The sequence below is a fragment of the Aspergillus ambiguus genome (genome assembly GCF_047715705.1).
Source record: "Aspergillus ambiguus strain CBS 117.58 unplaced genomic scaffold BDV59scaffold_29, whole genome shotgun sequence".
Classification (NCBI taxonomy): Eukaryota; Fungi; Ascomycota; class Eurotiomycetes; order Eurotiales; family Aspergillaceae; genus Aspergillus; species Aspergillus ambiguus.
In genome coordinates, this window is record NW_027395542.1 from 88,893 (window position 1) to 113,651 (window position 24,759).

Sequence of the window (24,759 nt, forward strand, 5' to 3'; positions counted from 1 at the left end):
GCAGAATGGTGGCGGCTAGCATGGAAGGATTTCTACTGGAGCGAGATTTTTTACTCAGTATGATCATATTCTCCTGTGTCGTCCACAGAGTAGATCGCTTAGGGTTTGTATGGTGATTCCTTTTACAACTCGGTGGCCTCTGCTCTAGGGTCTCCATGTGACACATTCATTGTGTGTATGCTAGGGTATATCCCATATCAAAGGTAAATGAAGTAGATGATTTCCATGTTGACCAAACCAAGACAAGTCCAACGCCGTCCCTGTAGAAACCCCAAACCCGAATGAAAACTCTAGAACAGCAGAATGCTCAATGCTATCTTGTCATGCTTGTACCCGTATCTCGAGAGGCTCTCCGTGCGGCTCGCCTTCGAGCATGCTGAGGATCAGATATTCGAGGAGCCCGACTGCGTGCCTCGATATAGCGCAGCTGCGCTTCACATTGCTGTGGGCTGTACACTCTCCTCGCTCCTAACTCCCTCATCTCCAGAGCGCTGTCAGCCATCGACCAAGCGATTGGGACTACAACCTCTTACCTTCTGCGCTATAAAGTTATACTTCTCATGCTCCCAATAATCTCGAGCTCTTATCAACAGCTGGATCTGAACGGCTCGGTTAGCTTGTCTATTAGACGCTGCGACCAGGGTGCGGAGTTCCAGGTGGCGTACGTACTCACATCGTTCTCGTCCCACCGTGCGAGACGCTCCTTGCGTCTGCGCAGCAACCGCATCTGAAGTCGCGCCTCTGTCGCATCTTTGTGGAACGTCTCCCGAAACATCTCGCGGATTACCTTCCAGGCCAAGTTCTGCTCGCGCAGTCGCTCGACGAAGGCGTCTTCTTCTTCCGCTTGGGGGTCGCGGCGGCCTCGTCCGGGCGCTCGAGGTCGCTGGTGGAGATGAGTCTCAGTGTGGCTCAGCCTGCGCTCCTGCTCGAGACGCTGGAGCCCCTCTGGGTGAGGGAGAATTGAAACGGGCGCTTCCCGGCTTCCCCCCATCGGGTTGGGACTCCTCCGAGCCCGCTTGGGGGGAGGCTGCGGGAGAGAAAAGGCCGCTTGGTTGTAGTCGTAACCGGCCCCGAGATTTTGGGGGAGTTCTCCGGGATACGGTGTGGCGATTCCCAAGCCATGAGGCTGGAGAGAGTCGCTGACGTTGTACTGGTATTCTTGCGAGTGGTGACTCAAAACCGGGCTTGGTCGGGCCTGGGTAAAAGAGCTGTCGGGGAGGCTCATCGGTGTTAGAATGGAAGATGGCGGGAACGGGGCGGCCGTGGTGTAGGGGTGGTTGATGCCGCCATATTGGGACTAAAAGAGCCCGGGGAGTTAGCCAATGCAACGAAGCTTCTCGAAGCTAGAACGTACTGCATCTACTCCAGCCCACTGGGACTGCATGCGCTCATAGTACTCCTCCATCCCCTGCCCCGGGTTAGCCATGCCATGTCCGAAAGACATTGCCGCCGGATATTGACACAGAATCGGAGTAAACATAAAGGGGGCCAATCAAAAAGGCCACTGGGAGGTGTTATGCGCGGGATGGATTGATGAGGAAGGTGAAGCGCCCGGGAGAACCAGTAACAGGGGAGACAGGACGGCGGTAAGGGGCTGGAATAATTAGATAGATTGGTTGTATATTAGAGGTAGGATGAGGTAGATAGGTCCTATGGAAAGATCATCACATATAAGTCTCGGCTCCGGTAGACTAGATAGATATCTGAGTTGTATCCGTTGGGTGATGGAAGAAAACCACACCATCGGCCAAAGGTGCCGTGCAGGTTCATATAGTAGATGACTGAGGAGTCGGGCTGCCCGCAAGGCAGGACAAAGGCATGAAGTCCTTCCTCTTCTCAGGTCTAGCGAGTCCCGAGGGTCTGGTAGATGATGCCGCCGACCACTGTGCCGCACGACCCGAATGACAATCAGAGGTGTAGAGTTAACGATGAGCTTGCATCCAAGCGGCTACCCATCTCCGTAGGACGGCACCGGCCTTTTGATAGCCATCCGGTGATATAAAATGGTGTCGAAGGAATCCAGCCCCCAAACCCTAGGGAGGCGCAGACATTACAGTTTCCATCCTTAGGCCCACCCAGACACCCAAGGAGAGGGCAGTACCCGCATTCACCGACCCAGTACTCCGGATCTCCAGGAGGGACCACCTTCGAATGCGCAGCATGGCAAAGGAATGGAACGGTGCTTAGCGGGCCGCAGGGGCAAATGACGGTCGGCAGGTTAGCGCTTAACCTGACAAGAGGCTAGTCAGGGACATGAGATGGAGGGAAAAGGTAAAGAAAATCATAAGAATAGTAATTTCCGAGACTTCAAGTCTGAGCCTTGTAATCATTTCACCGGTGGGAAAAGAGCCACCCATGCTCCCTGTGGAGGTCAATTAATGACCATGATAAAACAAGAGTAGTTGTCGCCCAGGATCCCTTGGCGCACTAGTTTAAATGGTAATGACCTATCCACATACGGCGTAGAGAGAACTAGGACGAAAGGGCACAATCCAGGAGGGGGACGGCATCCAGAAAGCTCCATGGACAGGGGGTGAATACTACATGACGAAGAAGCCATACATTAAGCGCTGGGGAACTGCGGCTGTAGGAGTGAGAGATAATCCACCGGTGGATTAGCGCGGACTAGCGTAGAAGTTAGTGGGATTAACGAACTGGGCAGATGAAGGGACGCACCAACAGCACCATCGTCGGGACAGGGTTGTGTGCGCCTGAGCTGACCACCAAATGAGCCTGCGCCAGATGAGTCCGGTCCATCTGTACCCTTGACAGGCGAAGTCAGTCCCCAAAGCGTGTAGTAGTATCGGGTGCTTGCATCCAACCCCGACCACGTGTCCCCGAAAGGAATGGCGATTTACGCGCCAGATGAGATGAGGATGGAATGGATTTCCAGACCGTCAGCGACAGGTGGGCCCAGGATGCCGCAGGCGCTAGGGATATCGGCCCATAATGGATCATGGAATCTTCGGTCGGTGTGATGGACCTGTCATTGTGGACAGTGCGCTCAGGCCATGATAGTGTAGGGAGTTCCATTGCCCCCGCAGGCACGAGGGGTGGATATCGGGATATCAGACGGTGATTCCAATTTCTCCGTGTATAAAACCGGTTGGCTCGGAGTTATGAAGTCAACAGACGATGGTGGAGTCTCTTCCGGTAAGGCAGAATCCCGGGGAGGCGCTAGACTGCAACGGGCAATCTCCACACGTGATGGAGATGGACGAGGAGTTTAGAATTGAACATTGAAGGGGGCCAAGAGGGAGAATCGTCATTATCTCCTCAGCGTTCACGATGATTATCCCCCGGTTGACCCTCACTAAGCTTCCCCTCCCGGTTGCACAAAAGCTCTGGCCCAGATCAGCCCCAGGCCCTGCTGATCAGGCGTTTTAGCCCTTTGGAAACGGCCCCTTTGTGCTTCTCATCTCCCATGTTGTTGTCATAACAACTATCCCCTCATCATCGTGGCTATGTCCAGGCGCAGCATGAGATTCAGGGTCCGTTGAAGCAACAGGGCCCCAAGATCACGCGCTCTCAACTTGAATATCATCACAATCTGGGGGAGAAAGATCATCCTCATTCGTCGCTATTCTTCACAACTCTAATAATAACAACATGGCCGACCCCCTCCGAGATCTCCGGTCCGTGACGAACATTGGGGGCATATCCAAAACCGGATAGCTACGTTGGCAGGGCTGACTCCACCCCTCGAAACAATAGGTCATCCACCTGCCCAAGCCCTTGGTCATCGCCGTTGCGGGTTATCTTTAAAAAAAGAACAACAGGGAAACGAAAGCTAGGTAAAACACCAGAATTTTGCACTCATAACAATCGCATGTAAGCCGACAGCACAGATAGCCAATAAGCCTGATGTAGCAATTTTTAAAATTGGGATATATGGCGCAAGTTGGCACAGCAGGTCCTTCATGACGCTGTAGGAGATGAATTTTTGCGTGGCGCCGGCCCATTCTCATGGTCATCTTCTTCATCCTCCAGGAACTCTCCCAACCCTTCATCACTGTTGTTGGCATGATGGCGGGATTGCTCGTTCAGCGTGTCATCTGCAGAGACCGATATCCCTCGCGCGCCCCACCGGTTGTTGCTGGGCCGCTCTCCATCATCACCATCTTGCCCGTCACGGAGATTCTGCTCTTCGTCCGTGCTCTGGCGCCGTCGGAAATTTAGGACGCGGTTCACCAGCCAACTCTTCCGGAAATCCTCGGAATCGACGACACCTCCATTCCGAAGCTTGACGCGCTGGCGGGAGTAATACACCCAGGCGAAGTCGAGATAGAATGCGGTCTGCACGACACCGAAGAAATCGGCGACCGGATCCCAGTAATGTTCGGCGCCGAATCCCCGCACTAGCCAGTTCAAGATGTAGAACGCTCGGTACGAGCCCAGCGTGACGAGGTAGTAGGAGTCAATGACCGTGGGGACGGTAGTCTGACGCAGGAGTAGCAGCTGTGGGAGCACACATACGGATTCCAGAACAATCGAGAAGGCCCAGAAGATCTGAATGACGAGACAACAATGTCATTATCCGAGTTCTAGGACTGAGAGTGGAGGACGACTCACCTCAGTAAACCAGTGGGGAGGAAAGCCTCCATACGAAATCAATGTCAAGATGGGGGCTAGGACGAGGGAAACAGCTGCGGAACCCAGTCCTAGCTTCCAGGCCCGCTCTCTTTCCCGGGTGCGGGGAAAAACCTTCATCATGATGAAGATGATGTAGAAGGAAGTGATGATGTAGAAGAGCTTGAAAAATACATTGTAGGCGCTGCTCCAACCACTCGCACGAGTCAGGTCGAGGTATCTGGTGACAAAGACCGTGGCGTATAACATCTGGGTGAGGAGTGAAACACCTATGGTACGGTTAACCGGGGACTTCTAGATAATGGAGAGCTGATGATAAAGCGCACCTTCTGCACTTTTGTTCCGGTGAATAGCCCATATCAGAATACATTTCGATGATATATGGGCAAGATCACCCAATACCCGGAAAACATTCAAGTTCAGCATGTTGGGAGGAGTTCAGTTGGCTAGCGGGAGAAGGGATATGGTCGAGCTGTTACAGCATCACTGAGGCTTAGAGGATCTGGGTGATCTGGTGCACAATCGATCTTTCCTGATGCAGCTGTGACTTAATGTCTCCGAGAGACAATCTCACGACAGAGGCTGAGAGCTGAGGAAGCAACAAGGAGATGTGAGGGTGAAGTTGCAGGGGGTCTCGGGCGATCAAACGCAACAGATAAGAGCTATGTCACGTGTAGCGTTATCAGTGACGTCAGCTGGTTACGCACCCAGGGGAAGTCATAGTCGTCCATGAAGGTATTCGGGGTGGTTATTCGGGATAAATGTACAGGATTGGAAGGACTCCAAAGATCTTCTGAGGATTTGAGAAGTTATGGGTGGGTATTGGGTGTTCAACTGTTGCTTCAGTATGGTCTATATGCCTCTAATCAATATACATATTTTATATCAGGACAACGCAGAAGATATCTCCATCAGCAGTAAGCACTGATAATTCCCAGAACGAAGGTAGAGATACATCATCGTAGGATCTCTGCTGGCTGCAACTTCCACTGGGAAATGGCGAAGATGGCGACGGTGACCCTACCCCGCTCCCGCGTGAGGAGAAACATGGGCACAGATGCCTTGTACATTTGCCTTGCTTTGTCAAGCCCCGTGGTCTGGATGGATACACCTGGAGCCGGTTTGGTGGTTTCTTTCGTATTGTGGAGTTATTCGTCTTTTGTGAAAGAAAGGATACGAGGTGGCACTCCTTGGAACGGTGACCAGACCATGAGTCAAAGCTATCTGATATGCGGAGAGTGAGATGCAGTAGCTGCTGTGGGTCATGAGCGAATCCATCTATCACACCGCAGTCCTCAGGAGAGAGGCCCTTATGATATGCTAGGAAGGGACTGTCCATTTGACCGGACCGTAGGAGCAAAAGGAAACCATTCCTAGAATATCTATCCGTGCTGTATCTTGTTTATCTTTCACGCCGGGGGGGGGGGGGGGAAGCAAGTGGTGTCCGGAGAAGGCGAGATTCTGACGGGCGCCGGGTGCTGCTGATTCTACATGATTATTGATTAATCGATGGTGGATGGATTTTTCCCCTCCGTACTGCCTCCCAGTCATCTTCACCTCTTTTCTTTTTCCTTGTCCTCTCGCCCTCCGTCCTTCTCTCTCTTTACCCCCCTCGTCTACCTTTCGCTTTTCCTCTTGTGTACCGTCCATCTTGACTTCATGTAACTCAGCCGTCAGGGAGTGAGTCTCTTCAACCATGAACTTTGACCAGTAAGCCGTCTTTCCCCCATTTCGCCCTCCGTCTTCATTTCCACTCGTCCTGACCTGATCTTCTTCTCATGAATCGCTACTTCAGTACTTCCGCTTCGGCTGAGTACTGTTTTCCACCGGAGAGGTCCTCATCTGACTGTGCCTAATCCTGTCTATCTCTGTTTTCCTATACCTCCAACCGTCCTCCCCTTCTCTCCTGTCCCTTGACCGCTGCTCTCCCGCTCTACCTGTACATGCATGTACCTTTCCTGTATCCTCATCATCGCCTACAAAATCTCTCCTTTCCCTTCTCTTCCGGTCCCTCGTCCTGCAGCGTTACTGCCACGCTGTGGGATGACCCCCGTGCCATCGTCACTTTTCGGTGTAACAACGAACTCGTCTCCTTGGACTTGACAGGCCAATCCCCATGGCATGTCCTTGAGTAGCAGATGGGCTAATCTATTAAGCATGTGTATCTACAGATGAATCGGTGCAGCGTGATTGGGAATACTACGTACCATCCACCATGTCGTAAGTTCGTCCTCGTCCTCCCCCTCCGTGGGGGTGCTGGCAGGCTACCAGCCTTCGATGGGGGGTTTTACTATTTTTCGCTTTTTAATTCTAGGCGGTGCCTATATATTCTGGGGCTTGCTCAATTCCGCTGTCATGTGCTTTCATGCTTTTCTCTCGTTGAACTTGCATTTCCTCGTGATTCTTGCATACTCATTGTCTATATACATGTGACTGGCGACATCATATCCGGCCTGAAGTCTTCACTGCTGTTTCATCTGCCTGTCCCTTCCCTGGCTCCGGACCCTTCCTGACCTTGCACTAACCTGGCTGTGTTCTCTGTTCCTTCTCGCGAGATCAGGTCTCCTCCATCAGCCAAAAGAACCAAAACTTCGTCCATCGCCCCCAACGCGCAAACCCATCTACTCGCCCAACAACAGCTTCACGCGTTTCCTACCGTTCCTCCCTTCGAGGGCATTCATATGCCCACCCCTCAGGTTTCTCCCCCCAACCCTCGCAAGCGCCGTTCGCCTCACCAGTCGGTGACTGCGACCACCATGGCCGCCTCTGCCCCGTCCACCGCCACTGGCGACGTCGCGCAGGACCACAGCCCTGTAAAGTCCGAGCCGCCTCGTAAAAAGGGCCGGACTAATACCCCCTGGACCGCCGAGGAGGAGCAGCGGCTGAAGACCATGCGTGATGCTGGCCGGAGCTGGAGTGAAATCGCCAAGGTGGGTGGTCGCCGAACCCTTATTACCCCCTCGCTCGTCGTTCTGTCATTGATCCTCCCCAGACGTTCCCGGCGCGCACCGAGGGTAGCGTGAAGAAGCATTGGTACAAGGTATATCAACCTCACCGAGGAGGCTGTGGATAGACCGGACTGTCATACTCACCTTGATAGGACATGCACTACGCCGAATTTGCAGAAGACGAGGTGTGTACTACCCCGATGATCACGACAACGCCCCCTGTTCTTCTCTGACGCTCGAACAGTCCCAGGCCCTGCGGGAGGCGATCAAGGAGTACGAAGCCAACAAGTGGAAAGTCATTGGCCAGAAAGTTGGAAAGCCTGCGAAGGTGGGTGTCGGCCAACCTCTGGGCCCAAGTTGGAGGGACCTGGCTGACATAGGTTGATACAGGCCTGCGAGCAATATGCCAAGGAGCATTTCAAAGATCTCTAGACGTTTACGAAGTTGACGATGTGATGATGAACGCCTCCATGCATCCAGTATTACCTGCGATCCGTTTTGACGTTGGATGTTTTTATCTCCCGGACGACATGCTTAGCGATAGTTGCAATCCATGGAGTTGGTTTCCTGTCTGATACTTCTCGATTTCTTTTCTGTGAATTCCCGCTGCCTCCTACTTGTTGTCACTCTTGCTGTCTATGGACTATACCACGTGAATTCCTAGCGCTACCTCAGAGATACTGTTTAAACGTCTTTCATCGGGCATTCCACGTAAATCTCATGTACATCATACCTGAGCGAACGATGTAGGTAAATTCCACCTCATGTGCTGCGTCCTCTCGGCCGAAGTCGGGGAGCGGCGCTTTTCTCCATCGCCGCGTCGACTAAAAATTGTTTCCCCGCCGCAAATCCGTCGCTCCACTCTTTTTCTTCTCCATCGCAACTCGACTCTGCGTCGACTTCACGTCAGAGATAGCTCATCGCTGTTGTCGCTGGGTGATTCTAAACCAGCAAGGTGATAGAGACCCCCGTTTCTGATCTTCCTCCTCGCTAACCCCCCGTCGGCGCATCAGGGTCACATCCTATCAATTCCCCCATCAACATCGGGAAACTTCTCACTGTCGAGTACAACTCTCCCAGATTCCTACAGAAGCTCCATGCAAGGGATAGCTATCATGAAGACTAGTAGCGTGGTTTTGTCTGTCGATCAAGGTATCTAGGTAACCAGCCTGCATGAAGACCGGTGTTCGGCGACTGTTACACAGGTTGTCGTTCTGAGAATATACGGTTTGAACTTGATCTGGATAACTCCAGCGAAAGAACCTCATGCGCGCTTCTGCCCCTCGCAGCTTGCCCCTTTCCACCCGCGAATACTGACTTCATCGACAGCATGTCCCCGGAAACCCCTGTCCCTGCCATAGGGACCCTTTTGGAGAAGGAGACCGCCAAGTGCTCCACGGAGCCTCCGTCCCATAATAACCTGGAGAGCGGCGAAGGGATGAATCGAGCCCCAGCAGGAGGGCCGTTTGTGTCACCCCGCATCGCCGCCTATATCCGGAGGTTCGAGCAACAGCTGGTCGAGTACAACCTCGAGGCCCGAGGCATCGAACGCGTCGGCGAGGATGAGCGCATGAAGAAACTTTCCTGGGTTTCTTACCTGCAAGCCCTCCTCCTGTGGGTCTCTATCAACCTGGCCGCCAACAACATCACCCTGGGAATGCTGGGTCCTGTCGTATATGGCCTGAGCTTTCTGGACTCCGCCCTCTGCGCCGTCCTTGGCGCCCTTGTCGGGGCTCTTCCTGCGGCGTGGATGGCCACATGGGGCCCGATTTCGGGTATCAGAACCATGGTATGTCACCAGCTGTACAAAGATGTCGATTGTTTGGTCTAATGCAGGATAGGCCTTTGGCCGGTACACAATGGGCTGGTGGCCGAGCAAAGTGGTCGTGATCTTGAATTTGATCCAAATGCTCGGCTACTGCCTGATTGATTGTGTGGTTTGCGGGCAGATTCTGTCCGCCGTGTCACCGCATGGGAGCATGTCAGTGGCGGTTGGTAAGTTGACTTTCCTCGGATTATCTTCAAGCTTAACTGTATGTTAACGTGTGCTAGGTATTGTGATCATCGCCATCATCAGCTGGGTTATAGCCACATTTGGTATCCAGGGCTTCCACTACTATGAGAGGTAGGACCACTGCCACGGCCTCTTCCCCGGACCATATGCTGATCGCGTCAAGATTCGCTTTCCTTCCTCAGATAATCGTGGTCTGCATTCTCTTCGGCGTCGCTTCCTCGAAGTTTGACCTGTCCACGCCATCCGTCGGGGATCCTCGAACCTTAGTTGGGAACCGGTAGGACCCTAGGCGACCACGCCGAACTAATCCCTCACTAACACCCCCATGAACACAGACTGTCATTCTTCTCCATCTGCCTCAGTGCCGCCATCACGTACTCCCCCCTGGCGGCTGACTTCTTCGTCTACTACCCCGAGAGAACCTCGCGACGGGCCGTGTTCTCCCTGTCCATGCTGGGCCTCATGCTGTCTTTCACGATGGCGTTCGTCGTCGGTATCGGCCTCGCCTCCGGCATCACCCACCACCCGAGCTACGGCGCGGCCTACTCGCGCGGCGCCGGCGCCCTCATCGTCGAGGGCTTCAGCCCGCTCGGCGGCTTCGGGCAGTTCTGTTCCGTGGTCGTCGCCCTGGGCCTCATCGCCAACACCGTCGCGCCCACGTACTCCGCAGGCGTCGATTTCCAGATCCTCGGCCGGTACGCGGAGCGCGTGCCGCGCGCCCTGTGGAACACCGTCGGCGTGGTCATCTACACCGTCTGCGCACTGGCCGGCCGCGGCTACCTCTCCGAGATCTTCACCAACTTCCTCGCCCTGATGGGCTACTGGGTCGCCATCTGGATCGCCATCATCCTCGAGGAGCGCTTCATCTTCCGTCTGCGCTCCGGCTACAACTGGGCCATCTGGAACGACCCACGCAAGCTCCCGCTCGGCGTCGCTGGGTTCCTCGCCTTCTTGGTCGGCTGGGCCGGCGCCATCCTGTGCATGGCGCAGGTGTGGTATATTGGGCCGCTTGCGCGGCTGGTGGGCGAATATGGCGCTGATGTAAGTTTCCTTTCTTTCCGGGTGATGATTGGGGGTGCTGACTGCTGCTGCTAGATGGGGAACTATGTTGGCTTCTCGTGGGCTGCGCTTGTCTATCCGCCTTTGCGCTATCTTGAACTTCGCTGGGCGGGTCGGTAGACTCGACCAGCTTGTATATCGACTGGACTTGGGGTGAGGCTTGGAGGTGGGAATGTGTAATAACTCCAGATAGGCCTGTTATGGTAATTCAACCTGCATAATGGACAATGGACGAGAAATAAGATGTATTAGATTTGATCACAACCGATATTCCCACTAGCTATGACTTTAGGTCATGAATATATGATGTTCGGATTGTCTACTTTACCTAGTAAGTACTATATGACTCGCGTCACATCATGCCACGCCCACCCCCAGTAACGTCACCCCATAATCTGCCTGATTCTCCCCTAACCGGCTTACATTCGAAGACCTCACGGCTAGCATAAATAGGCACCATTCACACTTCATTCAGCTCACTATTCTACAGAGACAAATGGCAAATTCAACAGGGATACAGCCAAAGGAAGGGAAGAGTCCAAGGCGGAAAAGCACCAAAGACGTCCACAAAAAAAAAGATAGACGGGCAACCCTGTTATCGTGTCGTCCCCAAATTACCGATATATAACGGGCGCGCAAGTTCCCCCTTCTTCGATGAAGAAATTGAAAAGCCAAGGAGCACCGATCACGATGGTGGCCTCCCTTTCATCCTTTTTTTTTTTATGACCGATCTTCGCTCTTTATACATCCTTTTAAAACCTCCCTTCCTTAAGCAAAGGACAGCTGTGCGGTATTATCGTAGAGTCACATATCTACCGGTACCAGTACTCAGGCTTGACGTAGTCGGCAAAGGTCTTGGGCTCCTCGGGGGCGGGGTGGTGGTGGCCGTGACCGTGGTCGTCTGATATCGTATGATTAGCAACGAAGGACGAACACTGGACACGAGCTAGCACTCCACGAGTTAACTTACGAGCATGGGGGTCCTCCTCAGGGCCGATGTAGTTGAGCTTGACGACGTTGCCGCACTCACCGCAGCGCTCGAGAGGGCGGTCACGGGACACCTGGAAGCACGATGTTAGGACTCCGCACATGGAATCAGAGAACGAAGTGGGGCGTAGTCGGACGTACGGTGAGCCAGACGACCTGGTGAGAGTCGGCGGGGTAACCGGTGCAACCGGCGTACTGCTCGTCACCGGCGCCGTTGACGACGATGGGGTTGTCAATGGTTCCTGTGAACGCGGGATGTCAGTTCGGCGCAACCTGGCAGACAATACTGTGGCCATTGAGGAGAGCTTACCCTTTCTGGAAGCATCAAGAGGTCTCATGTCGAAGATGTCAATGCCCTGCATCTTTCCGACAAGTTCCAGACGCTCGAGACCGGTGGCCTGGTCGATGTCGGTGGGAACGCTACCGGCTTTAGCACCGGGGGGCACGAGGTCCTCCTCGGTCTTGATCTCTGCACGAGAATACAGTCAGAATGGCTATTCCAGGGAAAAGCGGGCGGGAGGGTTGTCGGGTCGAGGGGTGCGAAGGGGGTTATGGTCAATGCCTGCCTCAATTGCACAGCACGGTGCGGGGACGCATTCAGGATGTCCGAATTGAGGTGTCGAGGGTAGCTGGGGGGGGGGGGCTCGTTGTTGATATCATATCGAGGACCAACCTTCGAAAGAAAGGATCTTGCCGTCCTTCTCGACGCCATACTTCGCCTTGTTGCCTGGACGTGGAAGCTGAATGTCAGTCTGAAGATCGAGTAACAGCCATCAGGAGTAAGGGGAATGGGATTTCGGCCCAATTGAGCGGCAGGAAGATGGAGCTGAGGCGGATCTCAAATTGACTGGGGGTCACGTACAGCGGATGACGGAGGAGGAAAACGGGCGAGCGGCGAAGGCGCGGGCGGGAGTGCGCCTCGCGAGGGCGAAGGCCGTGCGCTGAAGGAACATTGTCCTGGGGTGGAATGGATAGAAGACCGGGGAGGAGGGGTGGGTGGTGGTGGGAAGACGGGGATGAAGCAAGAGGGAGTTTAGTTTGGAGGTTGAGGTTTGAAGCCGCTTCGGCCCGTGGTCGGTCGAATAGTCAGCAGCTGCGGGTGATTGGTTGCGGCAGCTGCTGCGGCTGCCCGTAGACACCACTGGCGCAGATGTCCGATCCGGAATCTCCCTAGGGTTAGCCCTACTGATGCCATCTTCCGCGGTACTCTGTATACTTCGTAAGTAGACATCCATCACGTTAGTATAATATATGTATATATAATGCTAAGAAGGTAATATACTATGTCCAGTCATATCCCCGTCCAAATGAATCTCATCGGAAGGATATGTCGGGTCAAGGAGAAGGATACATGATGTCCATCCCGTACATTCCAGGCCTCCTCCATCCATGACTTTCTCTGATATACATACAACATCCTCTTCCTCAAAGTTGACTGGCCTTTTCCCGGCACGCAGCTGGAGTAAATCCATTGCCAACTTTTCCTGCAATGATCCGCCACCGGTCATTTTCATATTCATGGATTGCGCGCTGCAATCGTTGTACCTGTCAGACTGCAGCGTTAGTTGAACTGCATACAACATAAAACGTCTAAAAGAAAGCAGAGGTGTCGGGGGCTGGTCCAGACCATTTCATCACTCCATGCCACATCCTTGGCCTTCAGCTTTGTACAGTACCGGACCTGTAACGTCCCACTCGTTCGTCCGGGGAAGAAATCCGCAATTTGTTTCCATGTTAGGTTTTTATTCTCCTTGAGCTCGACCAGTAACGCGTCTTCCTCCGGCGTGAATTTCAGCTTGGGCCCACGCGGCCGCGGCGCCGGGTCCGGCATCCCCGGCTGGCCCACGACACTGGGCGGAGCCGAAGGCAAAGGGGAGGACTCGACATTCATACCATGATGCTGGTTGTCCCGCAGTGACGCGTGGGGCGGAAGACGGTGATGATGGTGATGTTGCGGGAGGGCCATCGAGTCCGGGGGTGCGAAGTCATGGCTTTGTATCTGGTGTTGTGACGATTCGCCATGGACGAAGAGCATCTCAGGCGAGTGAGTGACGTCCGAATGTGTCTCTGCGGTAAGGACGGGCAGCTGTGGTCTGATCGAGTGGTGGTCGGAGCCAGTGCCACTGTCAGCGCCCTCTGTCTCCGAGTGGTGTCGCTTCTTGCCGCGCTGGACCGAAGCGATGTCGAAATTGGCCGGGGAGTATTGCACGGGGAGCTGTCGCGGGAGCATCTGCGCCGGATTGAGGATGACTGTTTGGGGGAGTTCATGTACTGTTGGCTGGGGGTTCGCTGTTGGGAGAACGGTCGCGTTTGCATGATGTTGCTCAAATGCTGTGGCGTGCGAGCTTCCCTGCGCGAACGATGAATCGGTCTGCTTGGGATGCTGAAGATGCGGTTGGTTCTGATGATAGACAAGTGTGCTCTCATGTTCCTCGGGTTTGCAGCTAGCCGCATGTTGAGCGTAGTCAATCGTATAGTCTCGATACGGATCCGCCAGCGTCGCGGACATACATCGGCGCTGCTAGAGCCGGAAGCCCTCGCAAGCTGCCGCAGATATCTCTCGAAAGGGAATTTAGGGTACCTGACTGAAAGGACCGGACGGATTGCGGCGGCGCGGCTTTTTGGCTGTATGGATTGGAGGTGGAATTTCAGCGTCTTTAGGCTGATCTGAGCATGCAGGTATCGCGGGTAGATTCTTAGCAGCGAAACGTGAAGCCTTTCTCCATCTAGAAGTTTGGACCAGAAGCGCAGAGCTGCGGGCGAGCTTGAAACTGAGAGTGTTTGACCGGGCGGTGTTAGCAGCGCCGAGGATAGGAGATGTGATGCAACGGCAACGGCGAAGAAAAGGTCGGGTTCATATAAACGTTGAACCCACCCTTAATGGATGGACAGTATGGACTCCCCAGAGGGAAAAGGGATAGTTTGCTCTCACCAGGGGTGGTGATATGACAGGGCCCTAAAGTACTTCCAAAAATACTTTTCTTCACAGACGCAGGACGTACAGAAAAGCATCCGTCCTAAGCCGATCCGAGCTGCAAAGACTGTATCTCTGCGTCTTCTCACGACGATCAGCAGATGGAATTCTCCAAATGGATAGAGACCCGTTTTTCTCCGTCCCTCAATACGCAGAGGGAAAAAGAAGAAAAAATAAGAGGAAAAATAAAAGGGTCTAGGCAAATAATCCCTTGTCTTACACAACAAAGAAAGGACCTAATCAGTGATAGGCTGCACCATATATTTACCGGACGAACCGAGTCACGGACAGTAAAGGAAAGATTCTGGAAAAAGGGTAAAGGGAAAAAAAAAAAGGTACTATTTTTGAGACGAAATGCCAGCGGAGGTATATCACTCTAGATCAAGCAAGTTGCAGATGGTAAATGAAAGAAAAGAGAACGCGAGGGAACAAAGACCCCCCCATTTGACGGATCTGCGTTCCAGTCAAGCTTAGCTTGCAGAGGGATTCAGACCCAGAGGTTGACAACGGTCATCAATACGGAGTACAGAACGGGTCAAGAGACCAGCATCTTTCGGCTGGGGCTCGCCGAGCCGTGTGAGAGGTGCCAAGGCATGGCAGAGTCGTGGAGAAGGGCAGATAGGGCAGCAGAGATGGCCGGTATGAAACACTAAAGGCTGGACGAAGAGACTCACTGGGCATCATCACTAGCTCCTTTGACACCATACATGATCAACGAAAAAGCGGGGAGATCCAAGCCCAGTTCATACGTTGACCTAACATAATCTAAAGTTAACTTATTGGATACGAACGTGGATGGAGGAGGGCCAGTGGGATTCGGGTCAAGGGGATCAAACCTGCGTATGCCCTGCAACTACTAGCTTAGACACATACACAATAATACACACCATCCACCGTCCACCGCCGCCCCCCTTGTCGGGACCAGGGCTGTCGTAGGTCGTCGTAGCAACTCCACTCAGTGGCACACCAATGAATGATGGAGTAAGCAGTCATCGGCGAGACATCCACGAGGGAGGGGATTAGAATTACTAGCGGACCATGCTAGTGTGCTGTTTGGTGGGCCATTGTGCTTCCCAGCGAGTTCCGGCCTAGTGTTCTGACTCGAGCGATGGAGAATGACCCTGGTCTATATATCCCATAGCCTCGAACTGGCGCGGGAACTTCACAAGAAACGGGGGAAGCACCCATTAAGATGGAGAAGTGACCCTTTTCCGAAACTACTACTCGGAGATATTGCAAAAATAGTGAGTGGTCGTTCTAACGGTCTCCACGCCCGTTTAAACTTTTCATTATTTTCTCCTTCCTTTGGTGCGCGTTTTCGATTTTTGGGGAGGATCATCTTATTTGGCTTTCCATGGAGATTGGCCCAGACGGTACGGAGTAGATAAAAAAAAAATTCCCAGCAGGGGAGGATCTATCCTCCCCCTTGTCCTTAATTAGTGGCCGTCCTGGCGTAGATGTCGAGCCTTTGGAGCGAGAGCTTCCTTCAACCTTATTTGTTCACAATCACCGGAAGTTGAACCACCAGAAGTGATCTGATAATGCCGGAGCAAGGAAAGAAAGGAGAAATGAACGATTTCGGGGGGAAGCAGACAACCACCAAAGCCCTGGGAAAAGCCCCCGACAACGGTCGGAACTGGGAGAAGCTCTAGTGCCCGAGAGAACGTGGCGCGGAGAAGGCGAGACAGGAGGGTCCTGGCGGTTACGAGTCAAACTTCCACAGTTTTGGCAATCCACCATCGTTGGTTCTCTTCATCCCGTGGAACAGACGAGGGGTTTGCACGGATTACGCCGGTCAACTCCATGGCAATTGTGTGTCCGTATTTGTGTGTCGAGACAAAAAGAGAGGACAAAGGAGAAACATCGGCGTATCTCGCAGCCAAGGTAAATTGGACCGAGCGAGTTGTGCCTCTCTTCCTGACAGATTATTTTTGACTTTGGCCCCGAGCTCCTAAAAATGAGTTCATGAAGCACTGGTGAAACAGTTGATCCCCTTCCCCTCTCGAGGTTGGGTACACAAGGGCCTTGACGGCGGGAGGCATTTCATTCCAGTGGGGTGATTGATATCGGCCTGGTCACCGTTAGGAGAGAGACATCACGATAGGAGAATCTCGCCACCATGGCCGGTGGCGTTGACGGCCTGGAGGTCGAAAAGGGGAAAGGAAGAAAAAGAAATATAGGAAAGGTAAATTAATAGCGTTTGAAGTGGGTTCTGTTCCACTAAGAATCGGACTAGCCACCCCTCACGAGCCAGTACTGCGTAGCAGGAGTGGACCTTCAGAGGTAGCTTGAGATGCTAGGGACGTCAAGAACGTCTACCTCGTCAATAAAGTACTGGATAAATCGTGATGTTCTCAATATTCTCAAAGGTACTGTACATGTAAAAATACTGCCAACATCATTTCCTTCGCTTTTCGGTCCATCAAATCAATGTATCTCGCCATAATGAAACAATAGAACATACGACTATAAAAGGGACATGGAACAGCCCGGGAAATAAACAAAGTAAGAAAACGATACAGGCTCGCGAAATGTCATAGTTAGAAAACAAGGGAAGACAACATAAACCGCCAGATCCAACGCCCTCCCACGCATACGCTCTCCTCCAATCGCGTCTTCATGCAAAGTTATCGGTTCGGTCAACCCAAATGTCTTCCAGCTCCGCAAAGTTCTGGAAATGCAATGGCCGGTGTTGATCGTCGTAGAACCTCAGGGGCGTGTCGATCTTGACATAAACTGGTCGTTTCTCAACGCTGCCAAAGGAGCTACCCATGAAGCTATAGTTCCACACATTATCTTCAGGCACCAAGAAGTACCCGCGAATGCGATCACTCAGCAGCAGTTGGCACTTCTCACCCATGCTAGTCGAGAATCCCTGCGGTTGGTCCGAGGTGGTGTCTTTGTTCTCCGCTCCCCACTTGTATCCCTGAGGAGTCAGGCCCCAGGCAGCCAGAGACACCGATCCGGGAGTGAACGACACAGTCATGGTCACTGTCTTCTTATCCCAGGTGGAATGTTCGTTCATGAGGCGTGCATGCTGAGTAACGTCCATAGCCGTCATGTACGGTGGCTCATTGCCCGAGATGGTATGGATAACACCAAGGGGCTCGAGGTTGTTCAGGTAGTCGTGCTGAGGCAGCTGGTGAGGCAGCTGAACTTCCCGAGTACTGCCAACCTGGGGGATCATGACGATGGTGCGGATCTCCTTCACCTGGTCATTATCGGCGGGGGAGCTACCGTACAGGTATCCGGCAACCTGCACGCGAAGATCCGCTATGGTGATGAAACGCTTGAGGATGTTCTTGGGCATAACGTATGTATAACCCTCATCACGAATCTCATCCGAACTGATGTAGATGTTGTTGGCCCTCGTACGCAGGTTCGACGTAGCAATAGCCCGGGTGCGCCATTCCGTCTTCGAGGCGAATGACTGTTGTTCGTACTGAGAAGTGGTCGTAACGATGATATCTTCGCCACGGACGTTCTGGGTCTTCGTAGTCACAGCAGTAAGCTGCTTTTGTTCTTCTTGCTGCTTTTCGATCTCGGCCGCCTGCTGTCGCTGAAGAGACGGCGCACTGATTTCCATACCCAGGATGATGTCCCGGACTTCGCTGCTGGTCAAGCTCTGGACATTGACATTATTCTTCTTGCCGTAATCGTTGAGAATCAGATCACGCAGCTGCACTTCAACCTTGATCCAGTCTTCGTCCGACAACGAAGGCCAGATATGATGCTCCTGAGTAATGACGGTCTTATCCGGACGAAGGATGATCTTGGCCTTGTCAATGTTGACGTGCAGGGCACGGAGAATAAGAACTAAGCGGGAGAACGCCGTGTAAGGCGAGATGGACTTCAACCATTCATCATAAAGGTTAAAGAGAACCATCTGCGGCTCGGTCGCCTTGAGAATCATGTCCGCAAGTTTCTCCACCTTCATTGCAGCCTGGAACGGCAGCTGAAGCTCCGAAGCACGGATAGAGATATTAGGGAAATCAAGAAGATGAACTTCCAGAGGATCCAGAAGACCCTTCCGAGTAACGATAAGCTGCTTCGGCTGCTCTTCCACGGGCAGGGATCGAATAAGCGCCGCCACTTCTTCCGCAGTCTTCCACTTGGCGAGCTGACCCAGACGCTTTTGCCCAGCCCAGACACTGGTATGGATAATCTTGAGGAAGAGCTGTCCAGTCCGGGGGTTGAAGATGAAGATCGCACCGTTGATCGGCTTAGTCGTCAGGTTACCTTCAAAGGTCTTGTGAATGGTGACACGGTAAACGTTGGTATCATCAATGAACAACTGAATTTGTGGGCTGAACAGCTCCGAGTAGTTCTGTGAGTTCAAAAACTCTTGGTTGCTCTCGGAGGCATATAGCTGCAAACCCTTCCGAATGCGCTCGCGCAAAACATACAGGGCAGGGTTCGCCTTCATGATCTTTGCCATGGCTTGCTGAACGAGGGTCTTTAGGCCAGGGAAGTACTGTCCATAGGCCGAGTAGAGGTTGTATGCAAGATCAATACCAATCATCAGACCCGTAGCCGAAGGATAGATACTCATGCTGTCGGTCGTGTAGTCCAGGTATTTGGCGCGAACGTATCTTTCGATATCGTGAGAGTCATAATCACCATATCTCAGCTGGACATCAAGCCAGAACTTGTTCGTCGTTGTAGGCTCGTATACATCCTTCGTATCAAACAGCAAAGAAGGACGCGTCACATTCCACTTGTTCGTAGCGAAAAGCAGGATATCGGCACACGAGCTGTTCATCTTGTACGATTTACGAGGATGGATGGTCTCCTTCTGGACAGCTTCAATACCAAGCTGTTCCAGTTCCTGGTCGAATACTTGGCACAAATCCATGACTACGGATTCGTGAATCTTCTGCCACAAGTGGGCTCGGAAGATCTGAATCAAGGAGATCTTCAAGGTAGGAATCTTTCCGTGCAAGAAGATACCGGTAAGATCCAGCTGAACTTGGAAACCAACGTACACATTGGCACGGTTGATGGTTGGGGACCACCAAAGAGTGAATCGACGGTTTGGAATCTGGTTCAAACCGGACCGTTGGGCGTTCGTGAGCTTCTTGAACTTCATCCTAGGCAAAAAGTTAGTTATCCATTTCAAGAAAATATACAAACTAGGAAGGAGCGACCCACGATTCTTCGAAGCCACTCGCTCTTTCCCAAAAGAGACCCTCCCAAGACGGGAAAGCAGTTGCCTTGAACAGGGTATGCTCCAGGATGGTTTCAACACCACCAAGAGCCTGGATGACATCGGTACGATAAGCATTCAAGTTCCACAATTTACCATCGTGCCGTTGACTAGTCCACCAGAACGGATTGCTCTTCATCAACTGGTACTGCTTGAATTCCGCCCGGAGGCGGAAGCCCTTGTCAAAGCTCAGGGTGCTGCGGTCCTTCTGGAAGAGTGTATTGATTCGAGGCAGACCACGATCCCAGCTGTCCTCCAAATCTTCCAAGGTCAAACGGCGGTTCTGCTGCTGGGCCTCCATTCGCTTCTGGGAATACTCCATCCATACTCGTTGGGAGTCGATGAACTCGGCCTCCCAAGGAATGATGTACCGGAAGATGTTGGGAATCAGGGTTTCCTCGTCATGTGACATACCCGCGCGGAAGTGGGTGATACCCGTATCGGTCTGCTTCGACCAGCGCTTATCGCTAGCCGGAATGAGAATGTGGGATCCAGATATCATGCCCAGACCTCCCAGTTCCTTTGGAGTATAGAAGACGGCTGGGGGGAAACGCGAAGGCATCTTGGAGTTCAGGCCAATCTTGACACGGGTCTGAATCTTGGTCTCACATTTGACAATGGTATCCAAAAGGTTGACCGTCGACACAGCAGCTTCACGGTAGTAGGTGAACAGAGCAATCAGAGCGGTGTTCCACTTGTTTGCGATCTTGGTGAAGGTTGTCGAACCAGATGACATCAAGATCTGTCGAATCCGATTGTTAAACTTCTGGATGTCCTCCTCCGTGACCTGGAGGAAAGCATGCGCAGTTCGTTCCTTGGTGCTGTTATCCACCAAAGACCAAACACTGTCCTTAACCGAGAACTCTTCATTCTGGTTGCGGCACTTGGGAAGAATCCGGACTTCAAATCCGCTCATGGAGAACAGCAAATTGGGGTTATCCTTGCTGTATACACTCGAGAAAGTATCATCCCACTCAATTGTCGTAATGGAACGAGGCAACCGGTTCTTCAAGTCCCAGAACACAGCCCTACCAAGATTGACATCATGTCGCATCAAGCGCATGCGGCAATCGCGAGGCCAGCACTTTTTGTTCCTGTAGCCGATCACATTCTCGAAGTTAGGGTCAGGGTTCTCGGTCAAGAAGCGCTGGATGAGATCTCGAGACTCATCGGCAGAGAAGCGGAAGAACACCCAGATCTTGTCGACATAGCGGGTGTACAACCTGATAGGATGTCTTGTCTCGGTGGCGCGGTCTCTGAACTGCAGAAAGTCGTTAGGGCTTTGAGGAGGGCCGGCCATCTCACTGGCTCTCTGGAGGCCGAGAAGCAAGAGGTCGATCATCAGACCATAATATTGGAAGACAAATCCGGAGAACTGGAGGCCTCGGATGAGACCATAGCTATTGGTATGGTTCATATCCTTGTAGCTCAGCTGCACGTTGTTCTTAGATGTGATGTAGTCTGCCAGATTATGGTCCATGATCAATCGCAGCAATCGGTTCAGCAGGGTTAGATCAATCTTCTCATAGACCTTCGACAGCTCCGTCTCGATCATTACATTCGTCTCGCCATCAGCTGTCTCCCAGACATTGGACAGGTTGTTGATTCCTTGCGCCCATTTGTAGGTCAGCAACGGAGGAACCTCGGAATCCGACGGTTTGATCCAGGCGGGGAAGAGGTGACGCTGTTCGGCCTGGTACCAAAGATACTGATCCAGATAGGCGTCAGTAATCTTCTCGATAGGTTCGACATCATAGACAGGGTTGATGTTGTTGTAGTTGTCGTTCATATCGATGCCGACTTCCTTAAACGCACGCTGGGTCAAAAGGAACCGCTTGATCCGGGCCAGTGTCGTTCCAGGAGAATCGTACGCTTGTTCGATGAGAGCAAGCTCCTCACGCTGGCTTTGGTTGAGGCGGCCCTTCACAGAGTAGGCTTCACGCAAGCGCTCTAGAGCAAGAATCAAAATCTTGGTGTCATGCTTGTAAGAGACACTGGGGAAAGGGATTGGCGAGAACTTGCGGGATTCCAGCCAGTGCACCATTGTCGTGTAAATGGCCACGGCTTCCTCTGATGACACATAAGGGCCATCCTTCAAGTAGTTGTGTTGTCTTTCTTGCTCGGCCTTCAGCCAAAGTCGGGTGAGTCGGCCAAGGTTCTTCTTGGCGACGGTCTTGTCTACCGTAGCACCGCGGCGGATTCTCTCACGGTTATAGTGGGCGACAGAAATCCACCAGTCGGCCTTGCTCTTGACATACCGAAGAATGATATTTTCGATTGGAGCGGGCAGACCAGGGACCTTCCATGGGATGTTACTCTTCCAGCATCTCCAGGCCTCGGAGAGATGCTGGAGGACAGTGTTGACCTTGTTCTGCTTGATACCTTCCGGCATCATATCCATAAGATCGGCCATGACCGATGCACGAAGTTCAAGATCGAAATGCGATTCCACACGCTGCTTAGTGACAGTCTTCGCAACACCCTTGCTGTGGCGACCCTCGAACTGACGAGACAACAAGTTTCCAAGCCATCTCTCCAGGAGAGGGATAATACCGCGCATGAAGAACAACCAGACACGCCAAGCAGGAGCCCAGAAACCACAGCCGGGGCCCTTACCCACTGGGCCCGAGTTGAAACGATAGTAGATCAAATGCTTGAGGTCCTTGCAGGAACGAATCTGGTGCATCAGTTTGTACTTGTAACGGTACATACCTGTCAGTTGTCCCACGTGATTGAAAGCATAGAGAATACCATCGGCCAGTTGGAAGGCGTCGATGTTACCTAAACGGTACTGGACCTGGGCATCGACAATGAGTTTCGTAAGACGAAGGATTTCTCTCATCAAGTGGAAAGCATTTCCGAAACGGGACTTCTTTCGCTCCTTGGTGGTCAGAGTCTTGACAGGTTTCAGGTTGAAATTGTAGTCGAGATGCAGGTATGTCAAGTTCTTCCGGTGAATCAACAGGTTCAGCATGTTGAAACCCTGGCGACAAACTTGGAGACCGGCCTCAACCCAGTCAATGGTGGTCTGCTGGAAGAACTTGGTTGACTTCAAAGTCTTCAGCAGATTCTGTTTGCTCTGAGCCTTGGGCTTCTTCTTGTGCAGCTCGTTAAGCACGTAGGTCTTCAGGAGCTTCTGGTAAGACACGCGCACTTTCACGGGCTGGCCCTGGGGACAGTGCTCAAGATACCACTGCTTGACCAGAGGCACATCCTGTGCGCGCACCATCTTTCCGGAGCGTTTGTTGAACGGATGAGGAGCCCACCAGAGAGCAATGGCTGATGCAGTTTCTGGGGTGTAAAGATCCTCGTCCGCGAAGAAAGGCTCCACCTCTCCTGGCAGCTCGAATTCATCGTCTTCATTGTTGCCGGGTCCAAAAATCTCATCTTCATGGCTGACTGTAATGTTCTTGGGTGCGACGGACCGGGAGGAAATGGGATTAATTACGGGGTCGAAGTAGAAGGCAGGAAGGTTGGGGTCGTCGGTCCGAACGTAGACAATCTGAGGATGAGAGTACCGTGAAACTTTCACGCTTCTGGGTAATGTGTTGTACAGGAAGGGAAACGCGACTCTGTATTCCGTCCGGATAGGGGCGCGGAAGATTATCCGATCGATGGCGTTGAATTCGCTGAAATCCTCATCATTCGGGTCAATGTCCTTGTACAAAGGCTCGAAGCGCGGTCCACCAGGAATAGCAACATTGAGAGCCTTGGCGGTGAAGAAACTGCTAAGGTCAAACATATGGAAATAGTTCTGGTCGACGACATCGCTCAGAAGCTGGTGACTTAATCGGTAGAGGGTCGCCATCTGCGGCAGCGTCAAGTTCCATGTCTTATAACTCGGCCCATTCACATGAGGCGTATCGAGAAGAGGTCGATGATCGTAAAGCCATTCGTAAACCGGCTCATCTTCCTCTTCGTCCAGCTCCATCTGGATAGGCTCCAGGGGCTCGACATCTTCGATATTCTCCGACCACGACAGCGGGGGCTCTTCATCGTCGAAGGGAGGGAAGCGCATGCGCTTAAAGTGTCTGCGATCACTCTTCTCTCGTCGCATGCACACCCACATGGTGGCCCACTGTGCGTGAAAGACGGGTTCGATAACTCTTGGGGTCTCGTTGACAAGAGTCAGGCAACCATTGACATGGTACAGCACCTTCACTTCTCTGGCAGATTCCCATGGCATGGGCATATTCTCTAGCAGTTTGAGGACAGCATGAGGCATAAACTTCAGCGCACCCAGATAGCTACGCTTCTCGTTGCTAAACTTTTTCTGCGACACATCACCGATATCCCGGACAATCTTGCGCAGATGTTCCGGCGGCATATCCGCCTTTTGCGTTTCGACAAACCCGCCTTTGCGCTTCTCTCCGAATCGATTACGTTGCGTCCGCAACCACTCGTTCTTCTTTTGGGCGAACTTGGCGACCGTTGGGTCCGCCGGGGGTTGGTACCCCGGCGGCGGAGGAGCCAACGGCATTGAAGGCGGTGCCGATGCACCCCAACCCGGGGGCGGGGGAGGAGGCAGTGACGCCATTATGGAGGGGAATCGGAAGGAAAAGGTGGATGTTCTCTCGGATCGCGGGCGTTGATAGATATAGTCGAAGTCGTCGCGTCAAAAAGGGATCGATTCACGTCGGGAAGAAAAACCGGGTTGACGAGAACGAACGCGACTCATCAACCAACACCGGTGGAAAACCGCGCAAAAAAAAGAAACACGGTAATAAGTCGATGGGGGAATGTCGGAAAGCAACAGCAGACAGACAACTCCTGGACAATCCCCTTCTCGCGACGGGGTGAAGTCTTGCTCCAGCTTTCCGTTGGCGACGGACGAGACTGAAGGAGCTTACGAGAGGTGGCGGCTCTTGGTCGGGCCGACGCTAAACCTGATCCGGACTAGCGCGGGCTCGCCAAATTGGCGCTAGCGCGGCTTCCCAGGGCTCCGAGCGAAACCCACACAAATCCAGAGCACCGAGAGAAT

The 24,759-nt window shown here is 52.8% G+C and overlaps 8 protein-coding genes across 8 annotated transcripts; 2 read left to right on the top strand and 6 right to left on the bottom strand.

The window, feature by feature from the left end:
* Positions 1–116: 116 nt before the first annotated feature.
* On the bottom strand, positions 117–1,925 carry BDV59DRAFT_77105 (uncharacterized protein). Its single transcript, XM_073697081.1, has 4 exons — positions 1,355–1,925; positions 674–1,297; positions 534–599; positions 117–481 (listed from the first exon to the last, which is right to left on the bottom strand). Exons 1-4 carry the CDS (start codon positions 1,478–1,480, stop codon positions 314–316), a joined length of 984 nt encoding a protein of 327 aa, XP_073545541.1. The 5' UTR covers positions 1,481–1,925; the 3' UTR covers positions 117–313.
* Positions 1,926–3,830: 1,905 nt separating this feature from the next.
* On the bottom strand, positions 3,831–5,311 carry BDV59DRAFT_77107 (ER lumen protein-retaining receptor). Its single transcript, XM_073697082.1, has 3 exons — positions 4,917–5,311; positions 4,573–4,859; positions 3,831–4,509 (listed from the first exon to the last, which is right to left on the bottom strand). Exons 1-3 carry the CDS (start codon positions 5,014–5,016, stop codon positions 3,919–3,921), a joined length of 978 nt encoding a protein of 325 aa, XP_073545542.1. The 5' UTR covers positions 5,017–5,311; the 3' UTR covers positions 3,831–3,918.
* A 102-nt stretch (positions 5,312–5,413) lies between these two features.
* BDV59DRAFT_183629 (uncharacterized protein) lies at positions 5,414–6,007 on the bottom strand (the record flags this gene model as incomplete). The annotated part of the gene is made up of 1 exon (XM_073690565.1): positions 5,414–6,007. A coding segment is annotated over exon 1 (454 nt), but the record flags the coding sequence as incomplete, so codon positions are not given.
* Positions 6,008–7,346: 1,339 nt separating this feature from the next.
* Positions 7,347–7,970, top strand: BDV59DRAFT_204039 (SANT/Myb-like DNA-binding domain-containing protein; the record flags this gene model as incomplete). The annotated part of the gene is made up of 5 exons (XM_073694365.1): positions 7,347–7,520; positions 7,583–7,630; positions 7,691–7,723; positions 7,783–7,866; positions 7,929–7,970. The coding sequence occupies 5 exons, from the start codon at positions 7,347–7,349 to the stop codon at positions 7,968–7,970; spliced, it is 381 nt and encodes a 126-aa protein (XP_073545544.1).
* An 898-nt stretch (positions 7,971–8,868) lies between these two features.
* On the top strand, positions 8,869–10,731 carry BDV59DRAFT_194728 (purine-cytosine permease family protein; the record flags this gene model as incomplete). The annotated part of the gene is made up of 6 exons (XM_073692442.1): positions 8,869–9,327; positions 9,380–9,533; positions 9,591–9,663; positions 9,716–9,829; positions 9,888–10,593; positions 10,648–10,731. 6 exons carry the CDS (start codon positions 8,869–8,871, stop codon positions 10,729–10,731), a joined length of 1,590 nt encoding a protein of 529 aa, XP_073545545.1.
* A 199-nt stretch (positions 10,732–10,930) lies between these two features.
* On the bottom strand, positions 10,931–12,633 carry cox5b (cytochrome c oxidase subunit IV). The gene is made up of 6 exons (XM_073690566.1): positions 12,461–12,633; positions 12,272–12,325; positions 11,909–12,067; positions 11,740–11,840; positions 11,582–11,672; positions 10,931–11,512 (listed from the first exon to the last, which is right to left on the bottom strand). The coding sequence occupies exons 1-6, from the start codon at positions 12,549–12,551 to the stop codon at positions 11,424–11,426; spliced, it is 585 nt and encodes a 194-aa protein (XP_073545546.1). The 5' UTR covers positions 12,552–12,633; the 3' UTR covers positions 10,931–11,423.
* A 295-nt stretch (positions 12,634–12,928) lies between these two features.
* On the bottom strand, positions 12,929–14,676 carry BDV59DRAFT_77427 (SANT/Myb-like DNA-binding domain-containing protein). The gene is made up of 3 exons (XM_073697083.1): positions 14,531–14,676; positions 13,226–14,369; positions 12,929–13,143 (listed from the first exon to the last, which is right to left on the bottom strand). Exons 2-3 carry the CDS (start codon positions 14,105–14,107, stop codon positions 13,024–13,026), a joined length of 1,002 nt encoding a protein of 333 aa, XP_073545547.1. The 5' UTR covers positions 14,108–14,369; positions 14,531–14,676; the 3' UTR covers positions 12,929–13,023.
* Positions 14,677–16,837: 2,161 nt separating this feature from the next.
* On the bottom strand, positions 16,838–24,598 carry prp8 (U4/U6-U5 snRNP complex subunit PRP8). The gene is made up of 2 exons (XM_073690567.1): positions 19,724–24,598; positions 16,838–19,662 (listed from the first exon to the last, which is right to left on the bottom strand). The coding sequence occupies exons 1-2, from the start codon at positions 24,313–24,315 to the stop codon at positions 17,190–17,192; spliced, it is 7,065 nt and encodes a 2,354-aa protein (XP_073545548.1). The 5' UTR covers positions 24,316–24,598; the 3' UTR covers positions 16,838–17,189.
* Positions 24,599–24,759: the final 161 nt, after the last annotated feature.